The following is a 16,781-nucleotide window of genomic DNA, read 5'->3' as shown; positions in this document are numbered from 1 at the left end:
CTATTCTTACATGGTGGTCATGAGGGTTAAGTGATAATTCAGATACAGCATTTAGCACAGAGTCTGACACACAGGAAGCTCTTACTAAATATTGGCTACTACTGTTGTGAGAAGTAGAATGTTCTAGAAAGCAGCCTGAACTTTTATCCTTATTCCTCAGCCAAGGAAGCCCGTAGAGAAGGAAACAAGTAGACATGTCCCAAAATTAAATGGAGAGCTGAGATGAACAAGAGCTGGGTGCTTTCTTAGATGTTCAGCTTGCTGCAGAGTCAGGCGGTGGGGCGCTTGCGCATCACATGCCTCTGGGGGTCTGACAGCCAGTGCCTGTTCATTGGGCCCCGTCGTAAACAGAGCGGTTCTTTCTTAGAACAACAATGTCCAGTTGTCTTTGCAGGCTTTGCCTTTCAGGTTTTCAGGGCCTTGTGACCTTGTTCTCAGTGATCTGAATAGCATCCTTGTTCTACTGAAATGAGGCAAAAGTGGCACCAAGTGCACAGCCCGAGACAGAGAGGCACCAGGCAAGTTCAGAGAAATTAGCATGATGAATTTTCCACAGCTCCTTGGAGTGGATGGATTTAACTTTCTCCCTGACCTTCTCTGCTCAGAAGTCTAGGTATTTGGATACTTTGTAACACAGACCAGACTTTCAGCCCGGAGGAAGCTCTGGAGGTCAGAGCACAGAGGGCATGAGACTTTCCCCAGTAAATCTTCCCAACTAAATCTGGAGAGTGTTATTGTGCCATCTGACCCCTGACATAGGAAGGGCTCTTTCTCCTCCAGCAATCAGGACAGTCATCAGAAAGGCCATCAAGTTTCCACAGCTCATCTCCTCGATGTAAGTGATTAGCAGTGTGCAGTGATGCTTTGATAATGACCACTTCCTCACTATGGTCAGTAACTGCTGGCATTTTAAGATTTTACTTCCTCAATCTCAGGTTTTACTATTAGTAAGAGCAAGCTGGGTAACATCATGGGTAAGAGCAAGCTGGGTAGCATTAAAAAGCAGTGGTAAAATTCTTGGTGCTCATCAGTTTTACCCAATGAAGCCATAGGCATTCATTCACCATTTTAATAAATTAGAACTACCCTTTCAAGAGCTCAGTGGGTTGGATAGACACAGAATCATAGAATATAAAGCCACAAGTGACTTGACTTCATAGAAGTGAACAGAGACACAGAGAGGTAAAGCATCTTGACCAAAGTCACACAGGCAGAGCGGGAACAAAGTACCCCGCACTCTTGTCACTAGACCACACTCCCATTCATTTTCTTCAACATGGATTTTATATTGTTCACTTCATTTTATTGGTGAAGAATCCAAGGCTCTGAGAGAGTAACTCATGGGCCCAGCTCAGAGTCATTTAGAAAAAGAGCTAAAGCTTTATGATTTTCAGGATTTATTTCTGAATCCATTTTGGAGTTTATTAAGAGAACATCTAAGCAGTATAATATAAATTTAAAGCATTAATAAAGATAACTATTTTTCTGAATTTTATGAAGCTATTGAGAGTAAGCAGCACTAGAATGGTAAAGTAGATGGGTTTAGATTCCAGCAGGCAAGGTTAGAATCCCTGCTTGCTCATTGACTACTTATGACTTTAGGCAAATTTCTGTAACTTCTGTATGTTTCAGTTTTCTTCTCTGTAAAAAAGAGAATAATAATTCCTACTTCACGGGGTAAGGGAAGGGAATATAAGAATTCACTAAAGCAGTGCTCAGTTTAATGTTCTGATACTTAGAAGTTGGTATCCCTCTCAGCTTCTGAAGTGAATATACGAAGCACAGGTCATACGTCAGAACTTCACCTCCACAATTATCATTTCAGAGGCTTTCATCAAAAAAAGAACAGAAAACCCAATTCAGGTAGAGTAGCTGACAATGGACTTTTTTGACTGGCGTACCTGGAGGTTTAGAGATGGAGCCAGGCCCTGGTTGAGTTAATCCCTTGGCTCTGCTCACGTCCCCAGCCAGCATGGTGGCTGTAGTTCTGGGCCTTACATCCATGCATTACAGTGTCCAAGGGAAAAGCAAGAAAGTTTCTTCTGCCCTGATTTTCGAGGCAAGGATCCTGAGATCACCTTTGATTGAAGAACTGGATCATGGGTCAACTTATGAAGCGACGAGTGTGACCTAGAAGCTAACGTGTGCTGGTGACTTAGTCAACAGAGCCACCTTTGTAGTGGTGTTGGGTCCTTTCACAGAGGAACATGGGCCATAAGGCAGAAGAGAGGCAGATATCGGTACAAAAGCAGAGTTCTGTTAAGAAGGAAGGATGGTCAAATGGATGCTGGCTCAGTGTCAGGAATATTCATTATGCCATGATGGTCATCAGCTTCAGCATCTTTCATATACTCAGCGGGTAGTGTTGAGATGTAGGTATTTCTACCCTTGATGTTCAGAGGGGGAGTAGCGGCCAAAAAGCTGTGTTATGGGAACTAGAGAATGTGCTGTCTGTGATGTGTGTACGTTATCTAATGGGCCATAACAACGGGTCTATGGTAGGTACTTTCTGCGTTTGATGTTGTTCTTGTTGGACACAAGCTCTGGGCCAGATCCAGAGAGACTTTGCTTTTGTCAGCAACCCTGTCCTTTATTTACTCCAGTTGCCTCATAAAAAATTTAGAAAACCGCCTCTCTCTCAGGTTCCAACGTCTGTAGTACTTGCTCACTGAGATGCTCCAGTCTGATTTGGAGCTTCTGGAACACAGTCAAATGTCCTCAACCCAGGGCTTCCTATCCATGGAACTATATTAGTTTCCTACTGCTGGTGTAACAAATTACCACAAACTTGGTGGCTTAAAACAACACAAATTTGTTATCACCCAGCTCTGGAGGTCACAAGTCTAAAACGGGTTAGTAGCATTGCAGTCCTCTGGAGAGAATCCGCTTCTTGCCTTTCCCAACTTCAAAAGGCCGCCTGCATTTTTTGGCTGGTGGCCCCTCCAGCAGAGGTACCGGTCCAACCTCTGCTTCTGTCATCACAAGTCCTTCTCTGACTCTAACCCTCCTGCCTCCCTCTTAAAAGGACACTTGTGATTACATTGAGGCCACCCAGATAACCTGGGATAATCTTCCCATCTCAAGATCCTTAACTTAAACACATCTGCAAAGTATCTTTGCCATGTAAGGTAACTTATTCACAGGTTCTGAGAATTTAGAACTCAACATCTTGGCAGGGGTGTAGAAGGGCATTATTCACCCTACCCCAGGGAGGAAGAAAGCAGAGGTCAAAATACACTTGTTCTTTCTACTAGGAATTCATCTACCAACTGTTACGCCTCCAGAGCATTTGCAGCATGCCACAAGCTGACTTTTTAATCACGTAGAATTTAAAAATAAGTATACGTGATTTAGAGACACATAATTGTTTTTCTTTTCCCATTGTAAGTGTGAGCATTATAAATTGCTTTCTAAGTTTAAACTAAGGGCAGTGCCGTTTTGTTTGCGCCTTCTCCACAATGTAATCGGGAACACTTTTTCTTCCAAACTGACTCAGATTTAAGAGCACACTCAAAGAAATGTAACACCAGCATAGGTTTGGAATCTGTAAGCTGCAGGGATTTGCTTTGCCAGTGGCCAACATCTGCTGTCTGATAATAAGCATGCACTTCGTTGTTTGATGGCCACTTGGACTGTGGTCTAAATTTAGAGATGAAAAGATTCTTTTCAGACCTCGGAAGCCTAAAAATTTAAACCTGCACCGTGAGAATAAATGGCCTTTCTCTTGTTGTAGTTGGCATGGCAAAGCTGGTAATTTGACCATTTAGAAAAGCGTTATACCAAGTATGATGGGTGACTCCCTAGAGAATTTGTTTGCTAGGTTCACAGAATGGTTGGGCTTGAGGTCCTGAGGTCCAGTAGGAGGTTACCAAGTGACAAGAGGAAGGAAATAAACAACTTACCAACAAATGACCACCTGGGCTCCCAAACCGGTGTACTAAGGCTAGCTCTAATTTGAAGACACTCTAATTCTTTCTTCTTATGTGGAATGTCTGACTAGTCGAGAAATTAAGTAGTGAAGTAGCTGTTTTTCTTTTAGGCTACCTTTCAGTCATCAGGTCTCCCTAAACAATACAGTGCCTTAGAAATATTTCCACTCTGAGTTAGCCTGAGCAATCATTTAAAATGCGGTTTCTAGATCATATACTTGATATAGTTGCCTAGATTTGACTATCCCTAATTAGACTAATTACAAAAGTAAGGTGTGAGTCAGAATGTTAATAATTTCATAAGTGAAGCCGTTTATAATCATCAAGGAAACCACATGTACACGTCTAGCATCCCAAAGGCGTTCTGTTTCATAGGATTTTTTATCTCTCAACAGAAAAATAAGGGCTTGGTTACATATCTTTCTTTCTTTTTCGATTTTGAAAAGAGCACGCTAGCTTTTTTAAAATCCCATGAGCTGAACCATCCAGTTCACTTGACAAGGCCTTCTTGGAACAGGTAAATTGGTGGATAAAAATCCTAGCACTGCAACCAAGACTGGGGAAGCAATTTTATCACATGGGGTGGAGGTTCTGAGTGGAGCAATTAGGCGTGTGTGCACATTATGAGAAAGTAACAGGGGCCAGAACATGATGGCAAACAGTAGATTGACCTCTCCACCTCACCTTTACCTTATTCCCAGAGTCTTGCCCCCTTCAGGAGATGTATTTCTTTTCTTTTCTTTTCTTTTTTTTTTTTGTAGTTTTAGCAATTTTTTTCCCATTGATTAACAGTGTTGTGTTAGTTTCAGGTGTACAACAAAGTGATTCAGTTATACATATACAAGTATCTATTCTTTTTCAGATTCTTTTCCCATATAGGTTATTACAGAATATTGAGTAGAGTTCCCTGTGCTCTACAGTAGGACCTTGTTGGTTATATATTTTAAATATAGCAACGTGTACATGTCAATCTCAAACTCCCAATCTACCCCTCCCCCCCGCCCCGTTCCCATAACCATAAATTCGTTCTCTAAGTACCGAAACAGACTCACAGACATAGAGGTGTGTTTCTTATGAACACCAGAGTGTCTTTAGTCATTAAAGGACAGCATTTCCAAAGATGAATTTAGAAAAACAGCAGAAATGAAATCAATATTTAGTTGTATCTGTTTCTGCTTAAGAGATTCAAATATATCTCGAGAATGGCCTCCGTTTGCTTTGTTGAAAATCCTTCCAAAATTGTCAGCACTCTCCCATTGATACCAGAAAAAAAAGATAAGTATTTACTACGTGAACTACTTGTGTGAATCATATTTTGAAGGGAAATGGCATTCCAAACCATTGGAATGTCTTTTCTCTCAGATTGTTTTGTATCTCCCTTGGAGGGACCCTCTTAACTTCATGATAGAACTTTTCCCTCCCTTCTTCTTTAGTCTCCATGTAATGTGGACCTATTCTAGAAACATAAAGAACTTTAGATAAAGGACTCATTAGGGAAAAAAGTAAGAAGAGAAGATCTGATCATTTCTCTTCTCTGATTTCTTTTGGGTATATGTATTACAATGGAAGTTGTACCTTCTTATAAGTTGTCTTATGTCTAAATGTCTTAGGCAACACAGTTTCGCCCATTATTTTACACTTTATTTCTTCTTCACATGTATGTATTTAGTTTTCCCAGCTAGGCTGCTGTGGGTAATTACTGTGTCTTGAAATAGTTTCATATAGAGTTCTTTACTCAAAATTGGGCACATAACAGAAATTATCCTTCTATTAATAAGCTTATTTAGGAGGGACACAACTGGAAGTAATTCAGCTACTAAGATGAGGAGAGGCAGAAACAGGTGAGTGACGTCTGTCCTGAGGCCTAGATATACATGGCCTCCAGAGCAAAGCCTTCTGGAATTGACAACCGTGGTTTCCAGCGTTAATGAGAGTGAAGTCTTTGCTGAAAGGTAAGCTAATGTTGGGAGCAGAGGTTTAATGCCGCCCTCTGCAGCCTGAAGCCCACCTTTTCTCTGTGCACCCCATTGTACTGGCCACAGAGCAGGCTGCAGAAGGCCCAGCAACCTCTGTATCAAAGGTACCCGGACCCCTCCTTGCTCCCAAGGTGACTGATCTTCAACCCAAATGGAAGAGGGAAGCATTTAGGGCCCTTCAAGCTGGCGGGAAGCCCTTTGGTGATGAATGGGTAACGGCTGGGCCCCTTGCCGACTGCCGGGATTCAATTTTCGAGATAATGATTCTTTAATCTTCACTTTAATTCTCAATGTGAGCTGTCTTACTCTTTTTATACTCTCATTTAATCTACCTCCTATCCAGAAACAAACAGAGAACGCTTCCTAAGCTGCACTTTTCAAGGTTCAGGTCTCAGCCACTTGATTAGAATCACATAGCCTAATGGAACAGGGTTTCATCTTAGCTGTAGGGAAAGCTTTGCTTTCCAATCACAGCCATCACCTAACATAGGCCTTTTATAGAGACCACTGATTCTCTAAATTTTGGTCTTGAGACCCCTTTATGCTCTTAAAAATTACCAAGGATCCCAAAACGCTTTAGTTTATGAGGATTATATCTATCACGTTACACATTTAAAACTGAATTAGAATTAGAATTGTTTTAAATTCTAATTTATTATCAGTTTTATGAGAAAATGATTTTTTGTTAATTCCTTTAAAAATAATAAACCCAATTATGCTTAGTGAAATAAGTCAGAGAAAGACAAATACAGTGTATTATCACTTATATGTGGAATCTTAAAACTAAAACAAACAAATGAATATAGCAAAACAGAAACAAACTGACAGATACAGAGAACAAACTAGTGGTTACCAGTGGGGAGAGGGAAGAGAGGAGGGGCAAGATAGGGTAAGGGATTAAGAGGTACAAACTACTATGATAAAATACATAAGCTGCAAGGATATATTGTACAGCACAGGGAATATAGCCAATATCTTTTTTTTTTTTTAAGGATGGGGTTTTTTGTTATTTATTTATTTATTTTTGGCTGCATTGGGTCTTTGCTGTTGCTCGTGGGCTTTCTCTAGTTGCGGCGAGCAGAGGCTACTCTTCATTGCAGTGTGCAGGCTTCTCATTATGGTGGCTTATCTTGTTGCAGAGCACGGACTGTAGGTGCATGGGCTTCAGTAGTTGTGGCTTGTGGGCTCTAGAGCACAGGCTCAGTAGTTGTGGCGCACAGGCTTAGTTGCTCCGCAGCATGTGGAATCTTCCCGGACCAGGGCTTGAACCCGTGTCCCCTGCATTGGCAGGCGGATTCTTAACCACTGTGCCACCAGGGAAGCCCGCCAATATCTTATAATAACTTTAAATGGAGTATAATCTATAGAAATATTGAATCACTGTGTTGTACACCTGAAACTAATATATTATAAATCAACTGTACTTCAATAAATAAATTAAATAATAATAAATAGTAAACCCATTACATGTTATATAAAATACTTCTATGAAAAACAACTGAATTTTTAAAAATTAAAAAAATGATGAGTGACATTGTTTTGCATTTTTATAAATCTGTGTCTGACTTAGAAGAGAGCTAGATTCTGTTTTTTTTTTTTTTTTTTAATTCTTATATCTGGTTAAAGAATTGCCCTCAAACAGATATATAGTTGGAAAGGGAAGGAGTATTTTTAGTAGCCTTTTCAGTTAATTGTGGATATTCTTCTCTGATACTACATCAAAACTCAACAATAATAGTTCCTCAAAAGTTAATTTGCTATGTGGGATCTGAAATCATATTAAAGAAATTTTTGTATTTGGATACATAACAATCCATTGGTCTATCTTGCATGTTAAATGGATTCTTTTACCCATGATGCTTTTGTAACATCATGCATTGACCTTTGGGAAATTATTGGTTCACTGAGTTATGCAGAGCTTTCAAATGTTGCCACATTTTATTATAAAATATTTTTAAATCATTCATTAATATCAACAACTTAATCAGAAGAGTCTTTAAGTGCTGGGAAGCTGTCAACTTCACAGTGGCAGATAAACATTTTGCAAAATTCTAGTTTTTACTTGAAAGCTCGAATGATAAACTTGGCAGTAGGTACTATCAGTTGTTTTCCTTCAAGTGACAGGCTTCTTTCATTTTTAAGAAAATATCTCTCTGTTACTCAAGAGAGTATTATGGTTAATACTCAAACTATTAACCATAGTTTGTCATTCTTTTAATTAAGATGTCATTCCATGAAATAAGCACCTAGTTTAGCTCATAATAATGACGACAATTGCACAGGTGTTTTTCCTCAGGAAAACCACTGACCTTTGTACAACGGAAGTGCTTTAGGCATGCTTCCCATTTTGTCAGATGGGATATTAAAAGGATGTATACTCAAGAGTTTATTGTTAATACAATTAATAATCTTTGTATTTCACTCAGAACATTCTTATGAGACACTGGGCGTTGTTCCAGGGATGTGGCAGTAAAGCATAGAGTTTGGTGCTGCTGCCTTGATCTGTGCTAGGTCCCCAGCAGTTTTACTCACTGTTGCTTTTGCACCATCCGTGTTGCTATCCACACAATTAAAAAAGCAAACGACATTTTAGAATTATTATGAAAATACAGTAGGCCTTGCAAACTGCCTGAGGGGTCTGTGGATCACATTTTTATAGCTACTGGCATAGATAGCATAATAGTTACCCTTTATTAAGCCCATGGTATATGCCAGACATGGTTATGTGCATTAATTATTTTAATCCCCAGATGTACAGATACATGGTGAGCCTACCACATTCTAGAAAATGTATTGAGCTTCCCTGGTGGTGCAGTGGTTGAGAATCTGCCTGCCAATGCAGGGGACATGGGTTCGAGCCCTGGTCCGGGAAGATCCCACATGCCGCGGAGCAAATAGGCCTGTGTGACACAACTACTGAGCCTGTGCTCTAGAGCCTGTGTGCCACAACTACTGAGCCTGCACTCTAGAGCCCGTGAGCCACAACTACTGAAGCCCGCTCGCCTAGAGCCTGTGCTCTGCAACAAGAGAAGCCACCGCAATGAGAAGCCCGCGCACCATAACGAAGAGTAGCCCCGACTCACCGCAACTAGAGAAAACCCACGTGCAGCAACGAAGACCCAACGAAGCCAAAAACAAATAAATTTATTTTAAAAAAAGAAAAGAAAAGAAAATGTATTCTTTTTAACCTTTCTACCCTGATTACGCTTCTCTGATGCTGGCTCGTGGGAGCTAATTAAAATCTGAGGAATTGTCAACAACGTTGCTGCCAGGGGTATAACGCTCCATTTTCTCAGTCCCAGAAGTATTTAGACCTTTAGAAATTCATGATTCAGTCTACGTTTGCTTGGGGGATGCTAGGTCTCTAGCATACGTCAGGCCACAAAGTATGCTGTGCTTCTCAGGGTTCTTAAGAATGTTTCCTCCCACCCCCCAATTTGCTTTCTTCTCATAGTTATTCTTTCTCTCACTTTCTGGACCTTGGTCTCACCATTTGAGCCCCTGTCCAACAAGAATGGCCTTAAATGTCATGCCTTTGGCTGAGTTACATCTGCCCATTGATACACAATGATGAGTTGCTCTTTCTGTCAGGATCTTGGGGCCACATTTTTTTAACTGAGCATTAGCTTGGTCACACACAGGTAATTGTTTATCCTGTTGTCTCATATGTACCTTGAAGGCTGGCCTGGATGAAGAACCTGTGGGGCATTTCCTGCTCCACCCTTTTGGATTAAAGAGCTATGTCCCAGAAACGGACTCACAGACACAGAGAACAGACTTGTGGATGTCAAGGAGGGTTGGGGGGGAGGGTATGATGGATTGGGGGTTTGGGATTAGCAGATACAAACTATTACATAGAGAATGGATAACAGCAAGATCCTACTGTATAGCACAGGGAACTATACTCAGTGTCCTGTGATAAACCATAATGGAAAATAAAACTTTAAAAAAAGACTGTGTATACATATATATGTGTGTGTGTATACATGTATATATATGTATAACTGAATCACTTTGCTGTATAGCAGAAATTAATACAACATTATAAATCAACTATATTAAAATAAAATAAAATAAAATCTTGCCCTTTCCAAAAAAAAAAAAAAAAATAGCTGTTTCCTTTCCCATTTGCCTTCTGCTGGCAGTGTTTCATTCTGTAGGCTACAAATGTTGATTTGGATTGATAAGTCAGTGGGTGGCTAAGAGCAAGCCCAAATCCTGAATTAATCTGAAAGCCAGGTTAAGGGAAAGCTAATATTTGCTTGGTTTCATTATGACTCTGTAAAATTCCCTGTTGGAATGGCCCTTGAGCTGATTAACAACTCTGTTGGTTGCTTTTCAAGTGTGGCGGGGACTGTGGTGATGTGTGTTATCTCTGCAAAGAATTTGGTTGTAAGTATTGAGAACTGTAATTCTTTCAGGCCAAATTCAGGCTTAAGAGGGAACTGTACATACAGGACTAGGACTAGATAAAGTTACGTTGCATCCAAGAGTGTCTATGGTTTTGTCCTGCTTTTATTCCTTAGTGTGACTATTAGGTAGGAGAAACAGGAACCTTTACATTTGGCTACTGAGGAAACAAGTTCCTGAGAGGAGCCCAGGCTTAGACCATAAACAACTTTTCTCTCTCAGAGAGTACAGATATTATCTAACCTAACAGATATTAATCAGCAATCCCTGCCTAGTGAGATCTCTTAGGAACATCTTTTAACTGTGCTTCTCTCTGCCTTGGGTATCCTTTTAAAAGTTTTTCAGCTTATGTCTCCTATCTGAACCTAAAACACCCACAGGGTTGATAGACACAGCGGTAAATTAAATTAATTCATTACATCTAGATCTCTTCTGCAGCTTTGGTAATGAAGTTCTATTTTTATATCCTTATGATGAGCCATTACTGTATGTAGAGCAGATATCTGCCATATTTAGTGATATGGAGTAGAAAACTAGACTGTTAAAGATGGGGCACAGGCTACCGAGAGCACCCATCTGAGTTTATTCCCAGTCATTTCACTGATAGACTATGTGACCTTCATCATCCCCTGAGCTCTGCCTTTATCACTGGGTCTGAATTAACGATCTTGGTGCCATCCATACCTTGCAGGAGTGTGACAGGCAGAGCTGGACTTGGATGAAATTATAAGAGCAGCATTTCTAACTTCTGCTATGGCATCTTCTGGAAATGTGTATGACATGGAGAGGGGTGAGCAGTGCCTTCCCAGACATTCTGGCAGGGTCCCCTATCACTCTGCCCTCCTGCACAGATCTACCTCTCTCTTTTGGTCATCTTCCCACACCAGTGCCCATCAGCACTTCTCAGGGGCCATTCCGTTCAACCTCTGAAGGTCCCAGTGCTGGTTTGAGTCCCACTTCAGCCGTCTTTCCTTTACTTGTGCAGCCAGTGGTGTTTCTGTGCAACCAGCATGAGCCCTGATAAATTTTGAATTCAGAGTCATACTGGTTTCTCTCTTGATGCTTGTGAAATTAGTCCCTGACATAATGTCAGCTGACTCCTGCCAAAGATCCAGGACTGGGCTTCCCTGGTGGCGCAGTGGTTGAGAGTCTGCCTGCCAATGCAGGGGACACGGGTTCGTGCCCCGGTCCAGGAGGATCCCACATGCCGTGGAGCGGCTAGGCCTGTGAGCCATGGCTGCTGAGCCTGCATGTCCAGAGCCTGTGCTCCACAACAGTGAGAGGCCTGCGTACTGAAAAAAAAAAAAAAAAGATCCAGGACAACACAGCCAGTTCAGCAGGTGATGGTCAGATGTCCAGTGTTGCAAAGTCTTTGGACCTAATAGAGTGTTCTCAGTCCACTTCTCTCCATCCCCTAATGTATTTTTATGTTTGTGTCATCTCAAATATATTTTAGAGTTCTTGAGTCAATGGCATGGCTTACTCATTTTGTGGTACGTGGTATCTTTAGAACACTTGGAGAATAGCATTTATGGTAGAGAAATTCCAGTGCTTAATAGTGCTTTACTCTAAAGAGGCAGTGACCAATGTCTTCTTAATGTTTTCATCCATCCAGAATCACTCACTCCCCACTCTATCCCATGGTGCTTGCATCCATACCCCCCTGTTAGTGTGTATTACATTATATTATAAAATAAAGATAAAATGTAACTTTTAAGTCAAAATGAAAATGTAAAGAACCAGCTCGTGAGCACCCTGAAGGCAAGAAGGCATCTTATTTTGTCTTCTATGTCCAGCATCATTCAAATGTCATTTAATCCAAATAGAATATTTAGGTTTCTCACTTCAAAGTGGAGATACTCTTTTCTTATAGTACGGCTCACGGTCCTGCCTTTTGGTAATATGTTCTACTTCTCTACCTGCTGTACCCCACCCTTAAAAAAAGAATTTTTTAACCCTGCCCAGCTGATGATGTGTGTTATCACTGAATGACGTGGCAGAAGTATGCAGCTCTCCGGAGCCTTGACAGCCTCAGTACTGGTCCTTCATCTTGTCCTTCTAGCGACGCTGAAGGAGCTCATCTCACAGACCATGATCTGCTGGGCCCAGGAGGACCAGATCCAGGATGCAGAGCTGGTTCGGATGATGTTCAGCCTCCTGCGGAGGCAGTACGACAGCATCGGGGAGCTGCTGCAGGCGCTGCGGAAGACCTACACCATCAGCCAGGTCTCCGTGAGCGACACCATCAGCCTGCTGGCTGCCCTGGGCCAGATTCGTTGCCTGCTCAGTGTCCGGATGGGCAAGGAGGAGGAGCTGCTCATGATCAACGGGCTGGGGTAGGTGATTCCCATCAAGGGCAGGTTCTCCAAGAAGCTTCCGGTGGGAGGGCTTCCCTGGTGGCGCAGTGGTTGAGAGTCCGCCTGCCGATGATAGGGGACACGGGTTCGTGCCCTGGTCCAGGAAGATCCCACATGCCGCGGAGCGGCTGGGCCCGTGAGCCATGGCCGTTGAGCCTGCGCGTCCGGAGCCTGTGCTCCGCAACGGGAGAGGCCACAACGGTGAGAGGCCCGCGTACCACACACACACACAAAAAAGCTTCCGGTGGGAAAACTGGTTCAATTTGCTACATGGCAGTTCCGGAATCAAATCACATAAAACCTCCGTGTGCCCCCATCCTGACTTCACTCCTCATGGGATTATGTGCTCATTAAATCAGTCACCTTCGATAACCTGAGAGACCAGACAGTGGGCTACTTGCGATGAAGGGGCACGGCCAGAAGAAGTGGGGAGGAGTCTTGGAGAAAAGCGGATATTTAGTTTGAATCTGATAAAAGTATCCCCAGGGAGGCAATGAAAAAATCCAGAGGAAGGGGCAGTGTGTTCAACCCCACAAGAGAGAAACGTTTTGAGCACTTGAGTTTTTGACTGGAGATCTTCTGAGACTTCCCTCTGAAAAAGTACAGCCCAATTCCTCCCTTTTTTCAGGACTAATGTGGAGTCATTTTGTTCAGTTCTTTGAGACACCTTTCCCCATGACAGGAGCTTGTGGCTCTTCCTTAGAAGCCACGTCACCAGAAAGATTGCATTTTATTTATTTGTTTATTTTTATCATTAAATTTTTTATTTTTAAAGGTTACTTTTCATTTACAGTTATTACAAAATATTGGCTAAATTCCCCGTGTTGTACAACACATCCTTGAGCCTGTCTCACACCCAACAGTTTGTACTTCCCACTGCCCCACCCCTATGTTTCCCCTCCCCCCCTCCCCACTAGTAACCACTAATGTGGTTTCTATATCTGTGGGTCTGCTGCTTTTTTGTTGTATTCACTAGTTTGTTATATTTTTTAGATTCTACATATAAGTGATATCATACAGTATTTGTCTTTCTTTGATTTATTTCGCTTAGCATAATGCCCCCCAAGTCCATCCACGTTCCTGCAAATAGCAAATTTTCATTCTCTTTTATGGCTGAGTAGTGTTCCGTTGTATATATATACCACAAGAAAGATCACATTTTAGACATCAAAAAGATTTCCTTTAATTAGGTAGCATAGTTCCCTTTTGCAGATGAGAAAACTGAAGCCCCCAAGGCTCACTGACCAGCCCACAGTTTTACTTGATTAAAATCAAGCACTAGAGCTACAGCCTTCCTGCTGCTGGATCTTACGTCCTACCACCCTCGAGCCAGCAGAGTAAAGGAGCATCACTGAGGCCCAGAACAGGGACTCTGAGGACACCTGCTGGGAGTCGGGGGAAGATGCATTCATTTTTTAAACTCATTTCCAAAGAGGAATCTTATAATAGAGATGAAGAGACTTTTATGGAAAGAGAAAAAAGCCACAGAATTAGCCTCTCCCCCAGCCCTTGCAGTAGACACAGCTGCGCTAAAAACTGATTGTGTCTCCTCTTAACAGCTGCAACCCTTGGGGAAATGGCTATGGGCAGAGAGTAACCACCTGCAAGGGATTCCACAGCCCGGTCATAAGCTGCTTGTGTTTTGATTTGCCTGCAGCTTTATTATGTGAATTTATGTTGAATGACTTAAAAATATAATTCCTTTTATGTTTCAGTGTTGATCATTTCATTGATTTTTTAGCACTGCTGTCCAAAAATGTCATTGGTACCTAATACACAATTGCCTTAAGGAAAGGGTACAGCCCTACCATTTGTATAACTCAAGTACATAGAGACATAGATATAAGGACAAGAGAACAGAAAATAGAAGACCCTTAGCACACAGAGGAAGAGAAATCCAGTGATTTGAGCTGTCTCAAAACTATTACAAGCAAAAAAAAAATCAAGGGACAACTGTTTAATGTTATTAGAAGGAAATATTTCAAAGAAAGAGAGCACTTAGTAGAAATAAAGGAGCACAAAATATTCCTTTCAGCTAAAGAAAGGCCCTCCACGTATATTCTCACCAACCTAGTGCCTTCTTAGCACCTTGCCAGCACGTCACATGTACATTACTTCACATGTACATTACTTCACTCTGAGTATGTTTGTGCATTTGTGTGTTCTCGCCCCTGAACTGTCCTGGCATTGAAATGAGCAAGGGCTGACCTCTCTCTCTGATTACCCTAGAGACATAATGAACAACAAGGTGTTTTACCAGCACCCCAACCTCATGCGAGTCCTCGGCATGCACGAGACAGTCATGGAGGTGATGGTGAACGTGCTGGGTGCAGAGAAATCTCAGGTAATTCTCCGAGGAGAATTTAACCAGAACTTGACCCCTGGGCAGGGACGTGAGGTGACCTCTTCACAGCCACATGGCTGGTGCCTACTGCCTAGTGACTCTTCCCAAGGAGGGGGCGGGGATGAGCGCACAGCCAGGAAGGAGCCAAGAGATGGGGTCCAGCCAGTGTAGTTCTTCTCGCTCATTCCACTGGGCTGCTTAGTCTCCTTCCCATCCTCTGCAGCCCTGCTCCTTCTGAGATGGAATGCCTCTGGTTCCACTTAGGAGCCTGGTGTGTTGGTGCTGTGTCAGGAGAAGGCTGTTCTAAAGGAGAACATGATTTTAATAACGATCCTGGCAGTGTTCCCACCGGAGTATGCATGTTTCCTCTCTGAGCCAAGTTCCTGGTGATGTTGGATTTCCTGGCCAGCTCCCCCATAAGGAGCCTGCTGTCAGGGGGAGCTCCTGTTGCCAAGGGGCAGGGAGTGCTGATAGGGCCCACCTGGGCATGTATCACAATTTGTCTGGGTCCGCTTCAGAGCTAGAGAGCTTCTGAAGGCAGAAGATGGGGTGCGTTTTCAAATATTGGAAATTCCGAAGTGCCTGATCCTAGGAAAGCAGTTCCACCGGTATTGACAGGTGAGGGCTGTGAGGTGAGAACAGGAGCCAAGCTTACCTTCCTCCTCACTTCCTTCCTTCTGGTCTCTTTTGAAAGTGGACTCTCTCCAGAAGATCCCTGAGCAAATGTCTGGATGCCTCAGCAGGCAGGCAGACTGGAGCTTTCAGAACCTCCATCATTCTAAAGGCAGAAATTAAGGGCTTTCTAGGGTCCTGAGCCAACACTGATACCATTTATTGAGCATGATTGATCAGACAGAAGATGTGGCCAAGTCCTGGAGATGCTAATTACTTTGTTAAGCAGAGAAGCCAAGCACTGTAGATGGTAATAGAAGTTGGCATCTCAGTGCCAAATTGTAAGAATCATATTACGAGTACTGTAAGAGCCCATAGGACAGTAGTTATCAAGGACAGAAGTAATTGGGGAAGGCTCACAGTCTGAGACGGTGATGCTTTTGGGACTTCTACAACTGTAGGAGCCCGTCTTTACCCAGAAGACTCAGGTTTGATAATAGTTTTGGGTCTTGTTTGTCTGTGACCACCCATCTCCCTTTCTGTCTACTCCCTTCCTAGTTAGAATGGTCTGATGTAGGGTTGTACAGTTTCTCATGACATGTAAGGACGACTGGGATTCTGGTTTGACATCTATTTTCTTTGAAAGAAAGATACTTCAGGAATTATAATTAGCTCTCAGTATTTTTAGAAGCCTCTTTTAGGTGTGTATTCTCTGTCCCTCCTATGAATCAGTCTTGGAACCATCTGGAAGTAAGGAGAAAATTCATTTTCCAAACTGTTGGCAGCTTGCAAGACTTCACCCTAAGACTCTTTGAAGTCAACCTTTTCAGAAAGGCCTCGTGATAGATTCTTCTCCCTGACACTTTCTACTTCTCCCTGCAGATTGCCTTTCCAAAGATGGTTGCTAGCTGTTGCCGCTTCCTGTGCTATTTCTGTCGAATTAGCCGACAAAATCAGAAGGCCATGTTTGAGCATCTCAGTTACCTGCTGGAGAATAGCAGTGTTGGCCTAGGTAGGTCACATTATAACGTTTGCTGTTGGCTCAGAGGTTACCCTCCCCCTGCTGACCACTTAGGCAATAAAGGGAAAGAAGTCACGTGCATGCTATGGTATTTTTAAATATAAGAAGGAAACCTGTCTGATCTAAAAACAG

At 42.4% G+C, this 16,781-nt stretch overlaps 1 protein-coding gene across 1 annotated transcript in view; it reads left to right on the top strand.

The window, feature by feature from the left end:
- Nucleotides 1–16,781, top strand: part of RYR3 (ryanodine receptor 3) — a 371,986-nt gene that overhangs the window by 210,627 nt on the left and 144,578 nt on the right. The window contains exons 39-41 of the mRNA XM_060096078.1: nucleotides 12,378–12,651; nucleotides 14,902–15,016; nucleotides 16,511–16,640. Coding sequence (XP_059952061.1) covers nucleotides 12,378–12,651; nucleotides 14,902–15,016; nucleotides 16,511–16,640 — 519 coding nt within the window. The remainder of the gene's footprint in view (nucleotides 1–12,377; nucleotides 12,652–14,901; nucleotides 15,017–16,510; nucleotides 16,641–16,781) is intronic.

This window comes from Mesoplodon densirostris, chromosome 4 (genome assembly GCF_025265405.1).
Source record: "Mesoplodon densirostris isolate mMesDen1 chromosome 4, mMesDen1 primary haplotype, whole genome shotgun sequence".
Lineage (NCBI taxonomy): Eukaryota > Metazoa > Chordata > Mammalia > Artiodactyla > Ziphiidae > Mesoplodon > Mesoplodon densirostris.
The sequence above is the reverse complement of the archived record's forward strand: the minus strand, read 5'-3'. Positions and strand labels throughout refer to the sequence as shown.